This window comes from Frankliniella occidentalis, unplaced genomic scaffold (assembly GCF_000697945.3).
Source record: "Frankliniella occidentalis isolate FOCC.00 unplaced genomic scaffold, Focc_3.1 Scaffold18, whole genome shotgun sequence".
Lineage (NCBI taxonomy): Eukaryota > Metazoa > Arthropoda > Insecta > Thysanoptera > Thripidae > Frankliniella > Frankliniella occidentalis.
The window spans coordinates 2,060,384-2,081,183 of NW_026267148.1; the positions used below are offsets into that span (position 1 = coordinate 2,060,384).

Here is a 20,800-nt window from a genome sequence, read left to right on the forward strand (position 1 = left end):
GCAGCGCGCAGCGCGGGCAGCGGCATGGCAGTGTGCTGGCGAGCGCCCCCCGCGCCGGTCTCCACGCGGCCACGCCCCGCCCGCATCAGTTAGTGCAGCGCATACAAACGCCGCCATGGCCAGCAACAGCGTCGTCGCGCCACAAGGGTGGGTCCCGGCTTCAGTTCAAAGTACACTACTGGAAGTACAGGCGCGTGACTATGTTGCGTTTTCAGTGTAGTGTGGTCTTACTGTGTCGTGTGTATACGAGCGAGCCGCCTGGTGCGTAGGCAGTCAACGTCTGCCACTACTCGGAACACTCCGATCGATGGCCCGACTCGACAACCACATTAGTATCCCCCTCCTTAAGGGCACACCACATAGTTCTCAACTGACCAGGATTTAATAAATGTCGCTGCTCATCGTTACAGCAAAGTGACATTCCCTTCATAATGCTGTACATCGGCGTGGGCCTACATGGGCCCTACAAAGATTGCAGCCCGTTTAATAGCATGAAACGTGCAAATTTTACATAGCCAGACCCTACTCACGACCCAACCAATCATGTTCAAGCGCCCCCCCTACACCCCGGCACCATAAGGAGTCGGAGGTAAATTCCCTGAGGCCTTATATGTTGCGCGATCAATCAGAATCGTGTAATAGTTGTCCAGCCACCAGGGAGTGCGGTGCGCGTGATTGGTAGAAAGGGCCTTTCCAGGCCGGAGCAGAAAACCTTGGGTCACATATGACCTGGTTCTTTCATGTCAGGCCATGTTGTCAGTCGCCCGCGAGGGTCTCTTGGCAAAGAGCAGCTCCATACGGTGATGGTGCGGCTGATAAGGCTGCAACGCGTCCGCGACGCCGTCAGGAGCAAGTTTGCCGAACAGTTTCTAGTTTTTATGGGTTTTGGCAGCAATAGCGCAAGTCTGCAAACAAGGTGGTGCCATAGCTCTTGGGTCGTAATGTTCTAACGACACGACGGTGAGAAGATCGGCTGCGCAGAGGAGTGTCGGGACTTCCAATACCAAAATACATACAATGTCTGAGCTGGTCGACTACACGCCGTTCCAAATTATAAGTCTCATTGAAATTACAGCACAGCAACAGCAACGCAGAGTAAAAACACGCTTTGAAAAGGAAATTGTGGCCCTGCAGCAATTGCGTGGTTTGCGACCGACTCGCTTCATACTCTGGCCGGGGAATACGTCGACTCTTGAGCAACGCCCGCACGTCGTCCGTGACACGTTGGGGCTCGGGCCGGCCCAGGACACGACAACCTGATCTGCTTGCCCAGATGGTTAGACCCACTCAGGCCCCCCATTCAAGGCCATTACATTGAACGGTCCGGCAACAGAAGGGCCGAAGGGAGCGTAAGGCGACTAAGTTCGGGATGTCGGATGGGATTTATTGCAGTGAGTGTGTTTAAATTTTCGATTTATGCAAAGCGGTAGTATGGGAATGGAAGGGGGCTGGAGATTCGCTACTGTAATTAGTCCAGTTGATGATAACATTTTTCTTAGAAATGAATTATCTTTGTGTTGCCAAGTGTGAGTTATCTTTGACGATGGACCCAGCCTGAAAACAACCGATAAATTGGGAGTATACCTTGTACAGCCTTCCACGAATTGGTGGAAAGGTACAAGATGAGGAACTAGGGGAAATGCGATTGAGCTCTTATCATCTATCTGGCCAGATAGTGTCATATCAGTCATATCAGGAGGGGTGACAACGAATATGGACTTCCTCACCAACCATACCGTAAGTTGAGAAAAGCTGCCTGGCGGCCTCTCTTTTTGCAGTCCCCCTTCCCTTTTTTTTCCTCCATCCCTTCGTGTCCTCCAATACTCCCCGAAGTCCGAAGTGGCCCCAAGCAGGGGCTTCCCCCTACCCCACAAAACCTCGGCAGGCGGGCGAGGGCGAGGGGGATGCCTCATATGCCATGTGGTCAGGAAGAAGGGCCAACTACCATAGACGGGATCACCGGAGTCCCTATAGCCTTCGTGGAGGGGTCACGTCACATGGCGTACATATATTAAACGAGTCCGGTTGATCCGATCCCCGTCGTCGTCGTCACTGACCTGTCGTGTCTGCAGGGGGCGCGCCCAACGGGCGGAGGGCGGCTCAGCCATGCTGCTCAAGCTGTACTCGGCCCTCGTGCTCCTGCTGGACATCCTGGTGCTGACGGTGCGCTGCTTCGTCTCAATCTTCCAGTCCACCTTTCAGCTGATCGTGCCGCCCAGGGAGAAGTCTGTCAGCGGCGAAACCGTGCTGGTGAGTCCTTTCACAAACTAAAGAAAAGAAAAAAAAACGCAATAATTTGTTTGCCCCACGACATTTCCTTGTGGAAAAATTCGTGAGAGATAGAGGACGCCTTGCAAGTCAGTCTCTGAACAAAAGAAAAAGAAGTTGTTTTTGTGATACACTCTGTTCGACCAGGAGTTGGTTGTATCGGATTCTCAATACCAGATTCCGATTTAGCCGATCAAACAGAGTTTATCACCACAACGGAGTGTATCTCTTTCCCCGTAAACAATCGGCAGACTCAGTTCTGAACAGTTCTGAAGGTCTCGCCCCTCACCCACCCTTTCCTCCCGGTGAACCCTAGGCAGCGGTCTCGCGTAAACACCGCATTTGCGTTACAAAACCTACAAATAGGGTATGATACGCAGAGCCGGACTAGGGGGCCCAGGGCCCAGGCGGGAATTTGCCTACATACAGGGGCAAATCGCCCATATACGTGCCCAAGCTAGAAAAGGGCCCGAAATGATACCTTTCGGTGGGATTTCCCGCCTTCCCGCCCAGACCAGCCCGCCTCTGACGCTACGCACAGTACACAGGGCGGGACACACTAGTGTGTGAAGTCCAGTACACGCAGCACTCTTAGTTTCTAACAAAGAGCAGTCTTCATATTACGAAGAATTAGGTTTGTAACATAGAAAGGATCTGGAACCACCGTATTACAAACGGGTTTTCATCGTATTACAAAGAGTACCACTTTGTCAGCATGCATGCCTCTTCGTATTAGGAATCGTCCAGAAAGTACGTTGGTTTTTCTCAGATTGATTCGACAAATTACATGAGCTGAGCGCCTGCGAGACTCGTGGTAGGCCACCCCGCAGTACACGTATGCCCTGCAGGCAAGGTGTTGCCTACCCATCAGGCGCCATGAGAGCACGCCTAAGCTGAGCTTGGCAGATTCGTGACCAGTACTTTCAGGATTATCCCTTACGAAGCCGAGTCCTTCGAATTAAAAGGCGACCCTTGAAAATGAAAAGGTCGTATCTCGGAGAGCCTGGCTATAAGGTCGGATTTCGCTATGGGTAGGACAAAAGGTCTTATGTGCATTTTTTGGCATTTTGCGAAATGTATATCATTAGAATCAGGAGAAAATGTCCTTTTCAATGGTATACATCCCACAAAATCGCCCAAAAATGCACTTACGACCCTTTGTCCCGACCATAGCGAGATCCGACCTTACAGCCGGGCTCTCCGAGATGTGACCTTTTAATTTTCAAGGGTCGAAGGGATTTGTTTATATTGCGAAGGTGCCAGAACCTTTGCACGTTACGAAGAGAAGTTCTTTTGTAAGAAACTTACAGAGAGTGAATGTTGCGGGGCCGTGGCCGTGATGCCTTGCGTGGGGTGAGCGAGTAGGCAAACCCGCAACACTGCCGTGTTGCCCTAGTCGTGGTAGCAATCTATACATTGATGTTTAACACAGCGACCGGCGCCCTCTGTTCTCAGATCACGGGTACGGGTCATGGCATGGGCCGTGAGCTGGCCGTCAAGTTCGCCGCCCTGGGCGCCAACCTGGTGCTCGTGGACATCAACGAGCGCGGGAACGCGGAGACGGCCCGCCTTGTGGCGGAGCTGACGAGCAAGAAGCCGCCGCCCGCCTACCGCTGCGACGTTTCCCGGCGGGAAGATGTGCTGGCCCTGGCCGCCAAGGTGCGCGCCGAAGTGGGAGAGGTCACGGTGCTCGTCAACAACGCCGGCATCATGCCCACCCACCCACTCTTGAAGCACACCCCCGAGGAGATAAAGAAGATTTTCGACATCAACGTGCTGGCACACTTCTGGGTATGTAACATAACATGTGCGTGCTAGGGTACTTGTCCCTTGTGCCCTTGTGTGTGAAGTCGATATTCAATGAATTATTCACCCGAGGATCATGCTTATTTCATTCTACTGTTTTGCAGATGCTTGAGGCATTTTTGCCAAGCATGATACAGAAGAACCATGGCCATGTTGTTGCTCTTTCGTCAATGGCAGGTACCATGGGCCTGTCAAACTTAGTGCCATACTGCGCATCCAAGTTTGCAGTGCGAGGTCTTATGGAGGCCATTTCTGAGGAGTTGCGAGAAGATGCCAGAAACATCAATGTCAAGTTTACAACAATTTGTCCTTTCATGGTAGATACAGGACTCTGCGAAAAGCCCAGGATCAAATTCCCTTCAATATTAAGTATGCTTGGACCAAGTGAGGCAGCTGACGAGATCATCACAGCAATGAGAAGAAATTACCATGAAGTCTCGATACCTAGGTCACTACTAAATATCAACAATGTGTGCAGGTAAGATACTATGTGGAAGAAACAACTTAAAATAATTTAAAATGTTCACGATAAGTTTGTAGTGTTTTCTTCAATGTTCTGTTAGTTAATAATACTTGTGAATATTTCTTTTCAGAGTTTTCCCTGTTAAAGTTTGCCACCTAATAAAGGACTTCCTGGACAGTGGGGTGGATGCAGTTTGAAACTGAGGTGTTTGACAAACTATTTTTGAAGGCTGTGCATTTTACAGATTTTAATTTAAGATGATCAACGTACATATTTTCACTCTAATTGGTGAAAAAATTAAAAAGTACAATTACAATTAAGGAAAAAAAATTATATGATTTCAAGTGAATGTATGTGTCTGGTTCAAGAATGAGTGCTTAACCTTTCTGATAATTTAATAAAATCCTACTTTTGTAGTGGTACTTTCCAAAATAAAATGTGGCCCCCTTTTGGAAAATGTTCGGATTTACCAAAAGTAAACAGCTTTGCTTATTTATAAATGTAACATGTGTGTTTTAATTTAAAGTCATTTCGTTGAAAAGAATAAATGTAAAACTAACTTATTAAGCAGAATTGTCTTTAAAGCTGTCTATACTCTCTCAACAAAAAGGGTCCTTGAGACTGAAAATATTTAAAGGAAACTCCAAAGAGAAATGCTTTTGTCTTTGCTTGCTGCTGCAAGAAGAATTGACCCCCATAATGGAATAATCTTTGATGAGTAAGACAGAGCATTAATGGTATCTTTATGCTCAGAGAGTACAGCTAAAATGCGACCTGTTTTCCAGGAGTAAACTCTTAGATTGCCATCCCAACAGCCGAGAACAAATATTTTTTTGTCACTTCGAATGGTGACAGCACTCACACCAGGATTGGTCAACGTTACAGACATTTCAGTGCCAAATTCGAAGCCAACACCTATTTTAAATATAATAGCTGAGTCTGACTCGGTTCCAAAAATACCTTTTCTTTTCTCTTCGTCAAAATCAACAGCCATTGGCACATTAGATATTTTGAACTTACTTATAGGAGTACCTCTTAACACATTCCAGAGATAAATATCACCACTTTCATAACATACTAACAATAATACAGTATTATCCAGCCTTATACATTTCATAACCATTATCTCTCCAACTTTGCCAGAAGTACAACAAAATGTATTTATTATTTTGTAGCTGTTTAAATCCATGACTTTTACTTCCGAGTTCTCTGCCGGCATAAATAAGGAGCTACAGATCTCATGACCATCTGTCTCCAATTTACAGAATCCAATATAGGGGTTTTCATACTGAAATTCTAGTTGATAATTGTCGGAGAATGTCCATAAACTCACTCCTTCTCCCTTACACTGTGATAAAATACCATTTTGAAAAACTTTTATAGCTATACAAACCGAATTTCCAGCTTGGAATGAAGTTTTCCTCCTGTTTTTCTAATAAGAGAAAAATGCATGTAAGTTTAAGGTGTGATGTAAAAGAGAAAAAAAAAAGCAAATGCAGAGAAATTATTTTCTTACGATTAAGTCCCAAACATGAATTTTTCCATCTTGCGTCCCGGCATAAAGAGTATGATCTGACATAAACTCAATGCAGGAGACAGGTTCCATTTCACCGCGCAGGACGAACTTAGGATCAGGGGGTGAAGGCGATGGGTTTTGCGTCATGATTTCTGAAAATCAAAGCGACATCAACTAACTTATCAACGCGGACTAACCCTAAGACAACAAAATCGACATAGGAAAATCTTTTGACCCATGTCATGCCATATTTCACGGTTAAGCGACTTAATTCAAACTCACCGAATGTACCTATTAAGAAACTGGCACACGAAAGATGATCGTGTAATGAAGTCAAATACGACTTACACAACATGCGACTGCGTCCTGTCTAGGCTAGAGCAAGTCAACAGTGGTCAAAAATCGCGCCCTCTCCTTCCTGCCCTCTCTCTTCCCCTCTTTAACCTATCGGCAGTGAACACTGCAAATAGACAAGTTGACTACTAGTTATGCGCACGTAGTTCAGGGTCGGTTCGGAGTAGCTGCGCTGGCCACGCTACCCACTGTCCTCGGCACTCACGAGCGCAGCTCGCTTCATGCAACTGTAGCCAACGAACGCACCCACGTGGTCAGTACCACAACACCCGATGAAAGAAGTGCTGTTAAACGTCTTTTTCACTTCTGCCACATTACTTAAAAGAAAATCGTTGTATGAAAAAAGGCCTTCAAACATAAAGTTATAACTCTTCAAAGCGGTTTTATCTACGAGAATCTAGATTCTGTCTCATATTGTTTGCACTGCATGTTGGCCAAGGGCGATAATTGTCCCGTGCTTGCGCAGCAAGGCCGGACTCAGCAGCTCAGACAAGTTTGAACCTGCTTGCTTTGGTCGGGAAGAAGCATCCGCCCGCTTGCCAAAGCCAACGCCAACACAGCCCAAGCCCAAGCCGCCCAAGCCTTTCAGCTTTCAACGCGGTAGAGGAGGGAAACAAATTAGGTATGTAGAGACACGTTAGACACGTTAGCATTATTCGCTACATCTGGAATCGTGTTGCTGCTGAAATTCTTTGTGCCGTGTGCTATTTCAGCAAAGACGCAAGGCGGGACACTGTACCATGGGTGTTGAGTGTTGATACACGTCCACTGGTTTCACTAGAAATTTTAAACATTCCTGTTACCAGGGCACTAGACCGTAATCCCAAGTTGAATTTCTTGCTAGAATGTATGTATATGTGAAAGTAGGATAATTTTACACCCTCTACCTAAACTTTTGGCGCTAAATTTGGTCTATAAGTATGGTCTACTGTTCGTGAATGGCCGACATTCCACTTTCCAGAAAGTCTCCCCCCTTGTCTCGTTCTTTGTCGTTTAGATTACCGCGTTTATTATTTTTGCTCATAACCTTTGTGTACTGTTTTCTCAGTTGCATTAGATTGTTCTCCCAAAATTGAATAGTTGCTCTCGTGCCATCATTGTGGGTCTTTTATTGTATGTAGTGTTCACTTCATCCTGATTTCTTTCTGTTCGCAGGATGGCAGAATGTTTGAAAAGGAGTTTTGATTGTGTAGATGGTGAGTTGGTATTTGCCTCTTTCAAAATACTATTCGTAATTATTAATTTAATTTACTTTTATTTAATGCATTTCTTTCATTTTTACAGGAGGACGACTTCCCAAATTCCCGAGGATAGGAGTAGCAAACATTAGATTGGAGACCGAAAGTGAAATATCGGAGTGTGACAGTGAGAGTGAACACAGCTTTCAAATGCGCGATACAGGTGAGGATGTTTATACATTCAGACACTTATTACTTTATCTTAGTGCTCATCTGGAGTGAGTTATGATTTGGGTAACTCTAAATAATTTGCTGGTATGTTCTTCCCATGTACCTGTAAAGGTGCAATCACAGCAACTTTTTTCAAGATGAATATTTTTTAGAAGTTTGTGATCTTGAAACCATGGAATGAACCTGAAACTCATTGTGCATGTGTCAAAAGTAGCATCCTAGCCTAATTCTGTATTTTCAAATAGCATTTGTGAAGCCTGTGAACAATTTAACAGTGAAGCTCAGTTGAATACACCATTTTGAAAAAGTAGAAAGCGCTCAATGAATTTTTTCAGCAACTGTTTGAAGTTGATTATCTTGTTATGATTACTTTGGAAGTAATGCACTGTCATCTAGAGAACTTCCAATTGTATCATATCACAAGATGCTAAGTATTTTTATAAGATTATTGGTACTTATATATTTTTCTCTTTTCACTTCATCAGACGTTATTGAATTCATCAATTCAGTTGCCTTATCGTTTCTGGGCTATGTATGTCAGTTGGCGCTTTTTACAGTCATCAGAGACTTAAAATCTGTTGTTCTGGCGGAGGGGACAATCTTGGGAATTGGTGCTGCGAAGTTGGGAGTAGAGAATTGTCAGCCTTTGAATACAAATGTGTTGTAGAATCTCATGCCATTTTAGCAATGAAAGGGAAAGGATTGTTTTGCTTCTTGTCGGTCACTTGGCATCAAAGACCAGTTCAAAGCTGTCATTGACTCCTCCTCACCTGGCTGTGTCCATGGTGCCCTTCACATACAGAGTTACCCATATTTGTATGGTGTCAACTCTCATTCCAGATGAGGTTTCAGCACAAACAATTATGCCTGACATTGTACCAGGCTTGTTTGATGCTCAGTGCTGGAAAGTGTATATGTATGTGTGCAGCAAAGAGCAGGGATCAACAGCCTTTTAGGAATAGAACGGTCTGGAAAATGACTGTATCCTAAGTGTCTTACCCTCCCCTGAGGAAGTGACAAGCCTTTTTTTTTTGGTATCGCCCACTTGGGTGCAGACTCAAATTTAAGTTGAGTCAAATGGCTGTAACAGCGCAACACTGATTTCAGTGATTGGCTATGTGATCCCTTGCTATGAGTTGAAATGTTCTATGTGCATGTGAACATTAATGACACTCCATCCCGTTGGATCCCCTCCAGCTTCAGCTCGTGACACAAGCGATACTTCATCCAAATCGGAGTCGGAGTACACTTTAGCCAGTCTGTCCGAAGGAGAAGTTTCTGAAATATCATCTGGACCTGATGTAAGTGGTCACTGAAATATTTGGACTAGGTCTCCATTATTCAGTCATTAAAAGTATCATCGTTGTATGTTGAGCCTCTTAGTGACTTAGTGTTCCACATCTGCATGTATATTCCTGTCAACTCTGGAGTCTTCGTTAATAATCCTATAATCATCCTCAATTGCCTTGAACCCTTTTTTCTGCTATGACAAACAAGAAAGTTGTAACTGAAGAATGTAATTTATTTCAGGATGTTTGCATTGTTGGTGATTTTGACCAACTAGTTTCTGATTTTGGATCAGACATTTCTGTAGTTGCGGATCTATCGGATTTTTCTGATAGGTCAACAGATCCGGAAATAAGCAAGGCAGATTATTGGAAATGTGTAAGGTGTGGAACAACAAACAAAAATCCATGCTTTCGATTGTGTATTAGGTGTTTTAGGGTGAGTTGTTGTTTTATAATGTTTTCACATTACTTTATTTTAACACTTTCTCCTCTTGTGTTTTTTTTTGCTTTTCCCTCCTTTTTCTCTCCTGAAATGATTGTCTTAATATGTTTACTCTTTCACAGGAACGAAAAAGTGGTCTGCCTCCTCGTCCTAAGAGTAGAAAAAATACATTATCCCAAGAAAGCATATCAAGTTCAAGTACCCTAGAGCAACAAGACAGTGGGCTTGGATTAAGCCAACAAAGTAGTCCTCCAGATGTAAGTGATGCCAGTGAAGCAGCTGGTGAACCTAAGTGCGGTTGTTGTTTTGAGCGTCCGGTGGACTCAATATTCCTCCATGGTGATGTTGCTCATCAAATCTATTGCTATAAGTGCTCACAAAGAGTTTGGAAGGAAAGAAAAAGGTGTCCGTGCTGCAATCGAGTTTCGAAGGTCATCAAGGTGTACAGGAGCCCCATGATTGGTGGTAAGTTGTCTCTCTCTTCAGTATGCTACTCTCAATCTAACCTACTCTGCTTTTCATGAGTCCTTTAATTCTCTCGTTTTATTTTTTTATCTATCTTTTACCGTTGCTGATATTTTTGGTCTTTGTTGATTTATTTCAGAGAACTAATGAGTATTAAAAATGAGTAATTAATAAGTAAGTTTCAAAAAAAAAAGAAAGGTTTAATTTCAAAACTGAGAAGAGCTAGGAAGTTTTAATTCTCTTATTTACAATCTCAAAATCTGTGCTCAAGGCTTTACTTCTAAATTCTATGATTTTAAATTTGAAATCTTAAAATTCTGTTTGGAATGTTCTTTTGGGTTCCAACTGAAAATCATGTATCAGGTGTAGTAGATTTTTCTGTGGCTTCACAATTTTCTTCAAGTGCTGCCTAAGAGAATTATAACCCTCCATCTTTGATGTTTTCTACCCAATCTTCCTGAAGAGGTGGTAAGTTTCTGCCCTCTCTGTTTATTTAGACTACAGGTTCCTATGAAATCGGTGCTGAGGGTCATCTCATGTTTTTCGTTGTACTAAATTTTTCAATCAAGAAATTTTGATTGGCAAGTTAATGTTTAAAGCCAGGTTAAACTTGACTGTCAGGGAGTCTCCCTTTTTTCAGTTTGGGGAAAGTTTGATTTTTCAATTTCAATTGTTGTTTGTAAATATGATCTTGTTATATTTTTTTAGGATCTTCTCATTGTTTTCCTAGTGCTTTAAACTAATTAGGGTTTTCCAATTTAGACAACTCTCTACATTCTATTTTAACTAGTAGTTTTTCAAATAATTGCCAATCCCTATATCTGAATCTATCGTTCAGCCTGGCCCTCTGCAACATTGCACAACGCGAAACCAGAGGAAAATTGGTCAAGTTAGTAGCTGCTCAACTTAATCCGCGTATTTCAAGCTCTAGTTGATGACTATCAATTTTTCTTTGGTTTTATTAGCTATTTCCTTCTTTATATTGGACTCTGCTTGACTGAACTGTTAAAGGAAAAGCATTGTTTCTTTCATCAGTTTCATGTTGAGTGAAGAGGTGATCGCCGCAATGATGTAGTATATTAACAAATTTTATATTGCCTAGTAAAATGTAAGTGGTTTACAGGGTAATTGAAAACCATTAATGCTTTCAATTTTATATCGTAAAGTTTGTTGAAATTGTATTTCTGTTTTCAAATATTCAATTTAAAGCTGGAAGATGCAACAAGCTGTCATTGCTTGCACTCTAGCATTTTAAAAATGGGCAAGCAGACTTGTGTATTCCCACATCTTGCTCTACAACACATTCTGTTGGGGCATGTTGTGAAAATTTTTATTTTTTGTAATGTCTTTTTTTTTAAAGTTTCTCTCTTTCTCTTCCTTTTTTAAAGAAGTTTCACCAATGGAGCTTGAAGACTTCTGGCTCATAACTGGTGGAGATGTTTGCTTAGATACTTCACATATTACCTATGATGATAAAAAAGGAAAGAAAAGAAAAGAAACCTGTTTGTCTTGGTTTGGTTCCTTAAACAGGATCAAAGTAAACTTCCAACTGAACTTTTCATGTGAAGTTTAGGTCCTGAAGTCAACTCAATTAGTTTTTTGGTGTTATTCGGTTTTGTGTCTCCTAAACTTAGAAATTTGACATTGACGGGAGTTGAGACCCCTGTCTTATTCTATCAAAGAATATGGCAATTAGGAACTTAGATGGGTTTGGGGGTTGATTTGCACTTGTGCCATAATCTACACCAAACACACTCATTAATATGACTTTTGCATTTGATTTCTTCAAATGTCTACTTTGATTTTCTTGAACATGCACACATGATTTCATTTTAAAATGACCAAAATTACCTGGGATGTAATGCTGTTAGCATTGTGGGGTGAAATTGGTTATTCTCTAGTCCTTTTATTGTGTTTAAAACTTTATTGACGTGTACAGAAGTGTGCTTTATACACTTTCTTATAGTACGCTACATTATTTTTGTAAACAGCCGCGGATCGGGTTTGGAGCATTCGTCTGTACTGAGAAAAAATAAATAAAAAAAAGCAACAAAACAAACACTGAGTGTGTACTCAAAATCAGAGTGCCGCTGTATGTGACAACAGATTTAATAAATAGGTATTTAATCTAACTTATGTTTTAGATTCAAGTAAATTTTTCCAATCCTGCATGGTGGTTATGACCTGACTACAACTTAACACTATACCAAGAACAACATCTCTTTGTCTAAAGTTCCTTTGACTTTTGTCTCTAATTTTCTCCAGGAAGTGTTCACCATTTCCTAGAGAGAAAAGAGATGTTAATTAGATATTGAAACCTATGCAGTCCGATTATTACATTGTGGAACACACTGTTTTACTATGGTATGACATAAATCCATAGCCTTACATGGGGTACCCATCCAAAAATCCATGTACTAGGGCACTTAGGATTTGTAGTTTGTCCAGGGGAATTAAATTTTCTGGTTGTCGATAGCAGTGTGATGTGTCAAGATGTGCCTGACCTATCCACATCTAACTCTAAACACAGATTTTAAGAACGGCCTCAACGTCTTTAAGCGGTGGGCTACTGAACACACTCTTGAGTATCCTGAATGTGATCCTCTACCGCAATTACTGACTGGGCGCCGCTTCAACCATCTCCTCGCTCGTCAAGAGCGACAGTCTTAGAAATCTCTATTTGTGCAATGATTATGAAAACCTGACTCTTGCCTTAGCGAGGATTCCTCCTTGTTAACACGTTCCCTGCGACATGACCATTATGTTGTCCTGCTCCCATGTTAAATCATAGGGACCAAAAATGAGCCTCGGGGAACGCGTTAATCTCTCTTAATTTGAGTTAGATCTAAAATCTCATTGAGAGTGAGGTTTCCAGCTTAGCTAATGAATGGAGCAAGGGGGCAAATTTCCCTCTTTTAAATAAGGATATCTGTTTGCGCTCGATTTAACTTTGATTCGGCTTTCAATTTCTAGCCGGGTACTTTAGATCGCGACTTTCGTCTAACTTTATAGAAGAGGATTGACCACAATGTGGTCACGCTTTTTTTTTTTTTTTTTTTTTCAATTTCCAAGATGCACAGCTGCACGTATCGGCACGTACAGCTGAACTCGTTAATACGACGTACCGCTAAAGATTACACAGTACCGCTGTTTTTACCCAATACGTACCCCAGTGAGAAATTTAGTTAAATCGTCATCGAAACGATGATGATTTGAAATAAATTTGTCACGTACAAATACTACAGCGTACGTGTTACTACGAATTCCCCCTCCGAACTGATGATACCTGGAACATCGCGCAGCGCTCCGTTCTAGGGGAATTCCATCATGTTCAAGTCACCCTTCATTTATTTTTCGAAGAAAACATCGGGTGTGTGTGGGAGGAGGGGGGGGGGGGCTTAGATGAGCTGGTGGGCTTTTAGTCTCGACCTCGGCTTGTCCACTCTGAAAGTCCTCTGTCGCTTTTCCGAATGGGGCTATGGTGCGAGGATGCTAGAAACGCCCCGAAACTTTAAGAGAGCGGGAATTGACAGGCCCCTGGTCTGGACGTGAAGTTCGCTTATGGGCAGCCCCTTAAGTGGACACTTTGACGTTGAAGTCCGATCTGTTCGCTCGGCTCGGACGCTGCCGGCTGTCTCAGTCGAGCGTCAGACGGGGGACAGAACGGTCACACTCGTCAAGTAAGTGCTGCCATAGGTTCCGATCGTTCGGCGTCGATGGTGCGCGCCCTTTTACTGGTGGTTGTGTAGCGGCCTTGCATAAAGGCTGGCGATTCGAGTAGCCTTTAAATTTGGCCTGCTAGGTTACATTTTGTGTGGCTTTCTCAAGAAGTTGGATGATAACGTGTGTTCGTGATGTGCCCACGACATGTCATTATCTGCAATATCCAGCCAAAATTCGTCTGTTTGTGTATTTCAGGCAAAAAAACAAAATGGTGCCAGTGTTTAGGCACACAGCTCTATTATTGACGGTTTCGTTTAAGGAACAAAATTCTCCACTTTGAGTGTAGTTGCTACATCGTGCACTCCCATGAAAAACAGCATTGGGATGAACGCTGACTACACCTGGTGGCCCAAAGATTTGGTCCGTGCTTCTTGTGGTTTTCGTCTTAGTCTCGCGTTTTGTTTAGGACTCAGGATCTGTTGTTTTTTTCGGAGTGGTAGGTCAGGGGACACAACCGATTTCTAACTCATGGCTGTTACCCTCTGATAAGCCGTTATGACGTTGACCCTAGAGGTTCGGTGTTGACGACTCGCAATGGATATTCAGAAAACTGTTTTGTAGAGCGTTTTCTTTCTCTTCAAGAAATTAATGTCTTTACTTTGAGACACCCCTCCGCCATGGTCCGCGGAAACCCCCCCCTCCCTCTTGCATAGATTAACGCCCAGTTAACGGCGATCACGTCGTTAGCGACTTTGTCTTAGCGGTCGGCCAAGCGAACGAGATTGTCAGTAAAGCTCGCGAGCCTTGGTGGCAGGCAGAGGGAGCGGAAAACACCGCTGTGCTGTGGACTTCTTGACGCATAGAATGTTACAGCATGAGTATATGCTGTCTGCAACCCCCGTCAGAAATGTTTTCACAGCGGTTGCTGCCCTACCAACAGAGATTTGTCACGAAACGTCAGATTGACGTATTAGTGATGTGAAAATGACGGTTTAGGGTCCAAAAAGACGTCATAGTGATGCGAATTTTCATCATTTTGACGTTTTGTGACCAATCTCTGTTGGTAGGGTGGCCGCTCTCGTGATGCGCCGTCCAGGAGCGGATCCAGGCCGGGCCTGACGAGGGGGAGGAGGGAAGGCGGTGACGCCACGCTTGTTGCCTACCCCTAGGGCGACCGGGGGCGTTACCCCGTACTTTCCCCTCCCGCCCCGCAACCCCACGACTCCTCTGATCCGCGTCTGCTACCGTCTCGCTCTCTTTTAAAAACCCACCAAGTCCTAAGGTTATCCCATTGGTCTTCGTGCTTTTTGGTGCCTCATTTCCCCGGCATGGTGCACACATCGGTCCGTTGACCGTCCACTAATAACACAGACGTTCCCCCATGCTGATACATCCGCGAGGGCTTTTCTTCTCTTGTAACTTATCGCTCTGGCAGGGGGCTCGCTTTATCGGGACGCGCTCCCACTCTTATTCTTCTCGATTTAGCCCGTGCGGCCTTCTTGCCAGCGTTACTGCATCGCATCGTGGTTGAGCGGTCGGGGGCCGCCCGCCGGGTAGGCAGCCAGTTAGAGTTCGATGCCGCGCGGGCCGCGAAGCTACGCGGAGTCCCGTTGCGGCGGAGTCCCCCGTCACTCCACCCACTTTCCTGATCCTTTCACTCCCTCCAGCACTGGAGCGCGATACAGTCCCGTCGTTGCAGTGAACTTCCCTGCTCCGGCTTGTGAAGAATACACAAATGTGTCGGTTTCGGTAGCTGTTGTGGCATTTGAGCGGGGGCGGGGGAAGTCCACTGACATCGTCGTCCATAATAACGAGGTCTATGAGTGTTTCTCTCTCGACGCTAATTATAATAGTCTGTATGCGAATTAAGACGGCCTTCAGCTTCTCTTTTCTAATGCGACGAAGTTCTTCAAAACAAGATAGATTTGTATGGATGACATTTGTGTTTTTATACATCAAGAAGACAGCTGGAAATTCGCGGCCTGTTATGACACACATCGGATTAACGCGTGAGGTGTCGGACGGTGTTCTAAGACGGTGTAAATATGCCAGAGGACGGTGGAAAGGTGTCCATAACCGTATGACGCTCGCGGCAAGTTAACACACGTCTCTTATGCGTTCTCTCGCTGTCGACAGGTGTAGCACCAGGATCGCACCGGACGCCATCATGGCCCTCCACAAGCTGGTGGACGACCCCGAGCGCTGCGTGGACGACATGCTGGCCGGGCTGGCGGCGGCCTTCCCCCATCTGCGCGTGCTGCCCGACACCCGCGCCGTCGTCCTCTCCGGGGCCGGCGGCCAGGACGACGCGGTGGGCGTGGTCTCGGGGGGCGGCGCCGGCCACGAGCCCTTCTGCGCGGGCTTCGTCGGCACGGGCATGCTGGCCGGCGCCGTGTCCGGCTCCGTGTTCGCCTCGCCGCCCGCCACGCACGTGGTGCGCGGCCTCGCCCACGTCGCTCGGCGGCATAGGGGTGAGTGAGTTGAAGTGGCTAACACCGCTGCTACCTCTCAGCTGCGTAACAGCAGTTTAGATGTTTGGGCAGTACAAAAATGTCACATTGTATCTTTGTTTCCTACAGGTGGAGTTCTTCTGGTGATTCCCAACTACACTGGAGACTGTCTGAATTTTGGCCTGGCGTCGGAGTGGGCTAAAAGAGATGGCATTCCCGTATGTTCCATTGCACAAGATGTATCTCTATTAGTTAGTTAACCTATTAATATTATTAAATCATTGCAATTTTTACAGGTAGAGAGTGTCATTGTCGGAGAAGACTGTGCTTTACTAGGAACGGGGAAGGGCTCCTCAGCTGGTCGTAGGGGCATGTGTGGGTTGGTTTTTGTCTATAAAGTGAGTCGAGTGTTTCCTTAGCCTGTTGCATCAAATTGTGCTTGCCTTGTTCAACTTAAGTGTTTTTGAATTCTTTTCATACAGATTGCTGGTCAATTAGCATCAGAGGGACTGGCCTTGAAGAAAGTAGCAGAAGCAGCCCAGAAAGTGATTGACAATATGGCAACAATGGGATTTGCTCTGAGATCATGCACTGTTCCTGGTTCAACCCAACTCCTCTTGAAACTTGATTCTGACAGCGTTGAGCTAGGTGTTGGAGTTCATGGAGAAGCAGGTGCCAAGACTATTAAAGTAAATCAATTTATTGCGTGCTTTTACACTGTCACATTTAGTTCAAAAAACCAAACAATGCTAATAATCATGTGTTATTTGCTTTGTAGGTTGCCCCAGCCTCAGAACTGATAGCTGAAATACTGAATCCAATCTGCCAGACGCTAAAACCTGCCAAAGGAGAAAAAGTAGCAGTTCTTGTCAATAATCTTGGAGGTCTTTCTCAATTAGAACAGTGGGTAGCAGTGAGCATAATTCACAAACAAATATGTAAGTGGCTTGTTTCAAAATTTTAATTTTAAATACATTCAACACTTGTTAAGTTATTAATGGAACTTTTATTTTAGCATCATGGGGCGTTTTTGTGGAACGCATATATGCTGCCCCAGTGATGACTTCCTTGGAGACTGTTGGTCTGCAGGTGTGTGTTCTGAAACTTGCAGAAAATTCGTGGTTGAGATGCCTTGATGCTGTGACATCTGCCCCTGGTTGGCCAGGCTGCTCTCTTTCCATACCTCCTACTGGAGAACACAAGCCAGAAGAACTAGTAGCAAAGCTTGAGGATTTGGATATAAAGGTAAATCAACTTTTAGTTTCTAATGCACTTTTCTTTGGTTTTTGTTTAATTTCACATTTTATGTTTTACATACCTAATCTAATGTTACATTGTTTAGGAATCAGGCCCTGAGTTGGAACACGCACATTCACAGTTATTACTCCATGCTTTAGAAACAGCTGCAAAAGACCTTATTCAACATGCAGATAAAATGAATGAACTGGATAGTGGTTGTGGAGATGGAGATTGTGGATCAACACTTGCCAGATTAGCCAAAGGTGTTGTAACTGTTTTCAATTGCTCCTTTTCTTTAGAGAGAAATTTGGATCTATTAGTCATCAGCTACTTTTAATTTCAGGAATCTTAACTAAATTGCCAACACTTTCTATTAAACACCCTGCTAAATTGTTAATGGAGCTAGCAAACTTAGCTAGTATAACAATGGGCGGTACCTCTGGTGCAGTTTATGGTCTGTTATTTTCTGCTGCAAGTGAGCAGTTAAGGAAGGTAAAATGTGTGGCAGATGCTCTAAACTTTTTGGAGCATATTGCCAAGTCTTGGGAAGAAGGATTACGCGGTATAATGCGTCACAGCAAGGCTCGTCAAGGTGATAGGACCATGGTAAGTTCATTTAAGTAACTGTATTAGAAAAAAAAAAAAAAACTTGGTAAAATTCCTAAAAAACCGGTTTCTTATAATATATTTCAGCTTGATGCTTTGATCCCAGCTTGTGAAGAGTTCTGTAAGGCCATCTTAGAAGGTGCCAATGGACCCACAGCTTTAGCAGCAGCAGTGCTTGCTGCTCGCAAAGGATGTGCAAGCACAGCTGATATGTCCGCCAAGTAAGTTTTCCTGTTAATTCAAATAATTTTCATGCCATAATTACTATGCTACAATATAAATTTTATTTTGGCAGTGTTGGCAGAGCAAGTTATGTTAATGAAACACATCTTGGTGATGTGGATGCTGGAGCATATGGTGTTGTGGTGTGGTTGGAGGCTTTGTTGAAAGCATTTGAGTCAAAGTAATAATTCATCTTTTGCTTTTGTTACGTTTTCATTCAATTTCCTGTAATTATGTACCTTTTCTGTTTTATTTTTTTAAATTAAATTTTTTACTCTTTTAACAGCTTTTATCATTCATTTTGTAGTTTGTGTTGAAAGGGAAGTGTACCTTAAGGCCAACTTACTACAAGACAAAAATTTTCTTGGGTCATGTGGCATAACATCAAGTTAGGGGAAAAACAACATACAAATAAAGGTAACACCTCTTCAACTCCGCTCAAGAATCTTCTATGTCATGAGTTTACTACATATCATTTACATCAGGGAAATAGGATTTTGTCAGAAATACATTGACCGAGCCTATCTGGAAGATATAATGTTTAGTGTTTGTGGACAGATAGTCTTCTGCCCTGTATGGTCTGGTCATAAGTCAAGAAAGACTAGGCGTAGGATAGGCAACCCATAGTACGACAGCGCACCCAGGTCTAACGGGCATGCCTACCCTACAGGCGCTCTGCCTCACAGCCGAGCTTAGCTCTACGAGAAGTAGAGATCATCGTCTAAGATACTTTTTTCAAATCAACTCTTCATTCATGGGTTATAGCTTTGTATTACCCCGTTTTCTTTTGAAAATGTGGTCGATCCGTGTCTAGTGGTCCCCAATAATGACTCTGAGCAGCGTGGAGGACGAGGGCTTCCCGTCCGGCCCCTGCGAGGAGATGCTGTCCTCGTGGACCGAATAGGTCTTTCCATCAGGCAGCGTCCAGGATGAAGATCTACTGCTCGTGCTGCTGCTGGAGGACGAGTCTACAGGCTCGGCCGCCGCCACGGGCTCGGCAACTGCCACTGCGGGCCCTGAGCGGCTGCTTTTGCTGGAGCTGCTGGACTTGAAGCTGTAGCTGCTGCTGCTGCTGTAGCCCCCGGGTGTTCCAGACGACTCCCTTCTGCTCCGCTCGGCGGCCGCGGCCAGGCGCGCGCGACTCGCTCTCGCGAGGGGGTTCTCCACGCCGACGACCCTGGCCGCGAACGAGATGCCGTCGTCGCTGCCGGGGCTGGTCGTCGTGGAGGAGGAGGAGGCGGCGAGCGGGGTGATGCGCCGGACCTCGGCTCCCGACGCCGTGGCGTTGGGCCGGAAGTACACGGCTTTGGCCCTGCGGAGCCCGACTCCCACGCTGGGCGACTTGGGCCGCACCGCCAGGTGAGTCTCCACCACGATCTCGTCGTAGGCGGTGCCGAGCGGGGCTGCAACGAGAACCTATTGTTATATCACTGGCCGCGCGCGAACTATCCCCGTCGTCACCCTCCGTTATGTTTTTTTTTTTAATCTGTAGAAAGGATTTATGACATCGAACGGCGTAAGTCCTGTGGGGAGTCCGTGGACTTACGCCCTTTTCACTTTTTACCAGTGAACTGGACCGCCCCATAACTCGGGGCACGCGGCCCGGCAGCCGTTGACTAATGCGCTCTTTCGCTGAAGCAGGAGCAATTACGAGGAGCTCAAAACGCAAGTGCGTCAGAGTTAAGTTTTTCATTACTTCTACGAACGCGGCATAGCGTCACTGATTTTTCTGAGGTTCGTGTCGAATGCGATGGGTTCTTACCCTTGCCGGCGCTGGGTGCCTGCGGCCGGGCCAGCCCCTCGGCAGCGAGGAGGGCCAGCAGGAGCGCCAACGTCACCGACGTCGCCATGGAGCTGCGGGCGTCCATCTGCGGGGCGAAGGGGCGCGCGCCGACTACGGCTCGGCCTGCTGTTGGTGTGGTGCACCGCGAGCCCGCGAGTACCTCAGCGGTGCAGCGCCCGGTGGTGGCGGGCTGCTGCTCTGGCCGTCCAGGTACAGCTGACGGAGACGTCCTGTCTCAGCGACCGTGAAGCGGCGGCGGCGGCGGCGATGGCGCAGAGCAGGCAGGTGGGGCGCCGCGGGAGCAGGCTGCTTGAGTCACTCATTCACCGGGCTGGGGCCGTACTGTGCAGGGCTGTGCAGGGCGGTGCTGAGCGCGGCGCCACTCCGTGCAGAACTGCTATGCGTTCACCACCGCCGGCCCGGACAGACTCGCACTGGAGTGGCGCTGGTTGCACAGTTGTGCGCGGGGCGCGCCCGCGGGACTGGATTCTGCATCGGTAAGGGGGAAGAAGGGGGACGGGGTGTCCCCCCGCTCCTTTCCCCTCGACGTCGTACCGCAGCCCACACACAACCCAACTACTACTCTGAGTCGCGAATGCCGTTGGCTTCCTCGGCCCGCACACGACAGGAAACCCCGCACACGCCTCGTGTCGGCCCGATCTTTGGAAATATTGGCGGATCTGGAATGTTTTTGTGTCGTGCGTGGAATGACGTTTGGCTAATGGTTTGTTGTGGCACGCCCACCCCGCGGGATCCTGTTATATACGCCCCCCTCCGTCCCCGCTAGCGATAAGCGTCCGGTGTCCGGTCCGGAGGTGCTTATGT

At 45.6% G+C, this 20,800-nt stretch overlaps 5 protein-coding genes across 8 annotated transcripts in view; 3 read left to right on the forward strand and 2 right to left on the reverse strand.

Moving 5' to 3' along the window:
* Positions 1–5,100, forward strand: part of LOC113207598 (short-chain dehydrogenase/reductase family 16C member 6) — an 8,423-nt gene extending 3,323 nt beyond the window's left edge. The window contains exons 1-5 of one of the 2 annotated variants that reach the window (XM_026424233.2): positions 7–147; positions 2,073–2,250; positions 3,724–4,059; positions 4,179–4,552; positions 4,668–5,100. In XM_026424233.2, coding sequence (XP_026280018.1) covers positions 116–147; positions 2,073–2,250; positions 3,724–4,059; positions 4,179–4,552; positions 4,668–4,734 — 987 coding nt within the window. In that variant the 5' untranslated portion in view covers positions 7–115 and the 3' untranslated portion in view covers positions 4,735–5,100. Of the gene's footprint in view, positions 1–6; positions 148–2,072; positions 2,251–3,723; positions 4,060–4,178; positions 4,553–4,667 lie in introns of those variants that run through there. The other variant, XM_026424234.2, reaches the window with a different exon arrangement.
* LOC113207597 (guanine nucleotide-binding protein subunit beta-like protein 1) lies at positions 4,893–6,492 on the reverse strand. Of its 2 annotated transcripts, none has more exons than XM_026424232.2 (3): positions 6,336–6,492; positions 6,054–6,205; positions 4,893–5,969 (listed from the first exon to the last, which is right to left on the reverse strand). In XM_026424232.2, exons 1-3 carry the CDS (start codon positions 6,406–6,408, stop codon positions 5,169–5,171), a joined length of 1,026 nt encoding a protein of 341 aa, XP_026280017.2. In that variant the 5' UTR covers positions 6,409–6,492; the 3' UTR covers positions 4,893–5,168. The 2 variants fall into 2 exon arrangements, with proteins under 2 accessions (XP_026280017.2, XP_052120358.1); XM_052264398.1 differs by having other exon boundaries at positions 6,345–6,423.
* Positions 6,493–7,691: 1,199 nt separating this feature from the next.
* On the forward strand, positions 7,692–12,144 carry LOC113207599 (E3 ubiquitin-protein ligase Mdm2; the record flags this gene model as incomplete). Its single annotated transcript, XM_026424235.2, is given in 5 exon segments — positions 7,692–7,808; positions 9,014–9,117; positions 9,347–9,541; positions 9,670–10,012; positions 10,152–12,144. Coding segments are annotated over 5 exon segments (767 nt in total), but the record flags the coding sequence as incomplete, so codon positions are not given.
* Positions 9,863–18,723, forward strand: LOC113207596 (triokinase/FMN cyclase). Of its 2 annotated transcripts, none has more exons than XM_026424231.2 (12): positions 9,863–10,009; positions 15,812–16,146; positions 16,255–16,343; positions 16,422–16,523; positions 16,608–16,814; positions 16,904–17,063; positions 17,141–17,370; positions 17,468–17,627; positions 17,708–17,970; positions 18,058–18,191; positions 18,266–18,373; positions 18,479–18,723. In XM_026424231.2, the coding sequence occupies exons 2-12, from the start codon at positions 15,843–15,845 to the stop codon at positions 18,507–18,509; spliced, it is 1,788 nt and encodes a 595-aa protein (XP_026280016.2). In that variant the 5' UTR covers positions 9,863–10,009; positions 15,812–15,842; the 3' UTR covers positions 18,510–18,723. The 2 variants fall into 2 exon arrangements, with proteins under 2 accessions (XP_026280016.2, XP_026280015.2); XM_026424230.2 differs by lacking the exon at positions 9,863–10,009 and adding an exon at positions 13,502–13,692.
* On the reverse strand, positions 18,387–20,649 carry LOC113207600 (uncharacterized). Its single transcript, XM_026424236.2, has 2 exons — positions 19,955–20,649; positions 18,387–19,595 (listed from the first exon to the last, which is right to left on the reverse strand). The coding sequence occupies exons 1-2, from the start codon at positions 20,058–20,060 to the stop codon at positions 19,003–19,005; spliced, it is 699 nt and encodes a 232-aa protein (XP_026280021.2). The 5' UTR covers positions 20,061–20,649; the 3' UTR covers positions 18,387–19,002.
* Between the last annotated feature and the right edge of the window lie 151 nt (positions 20,650–20,800).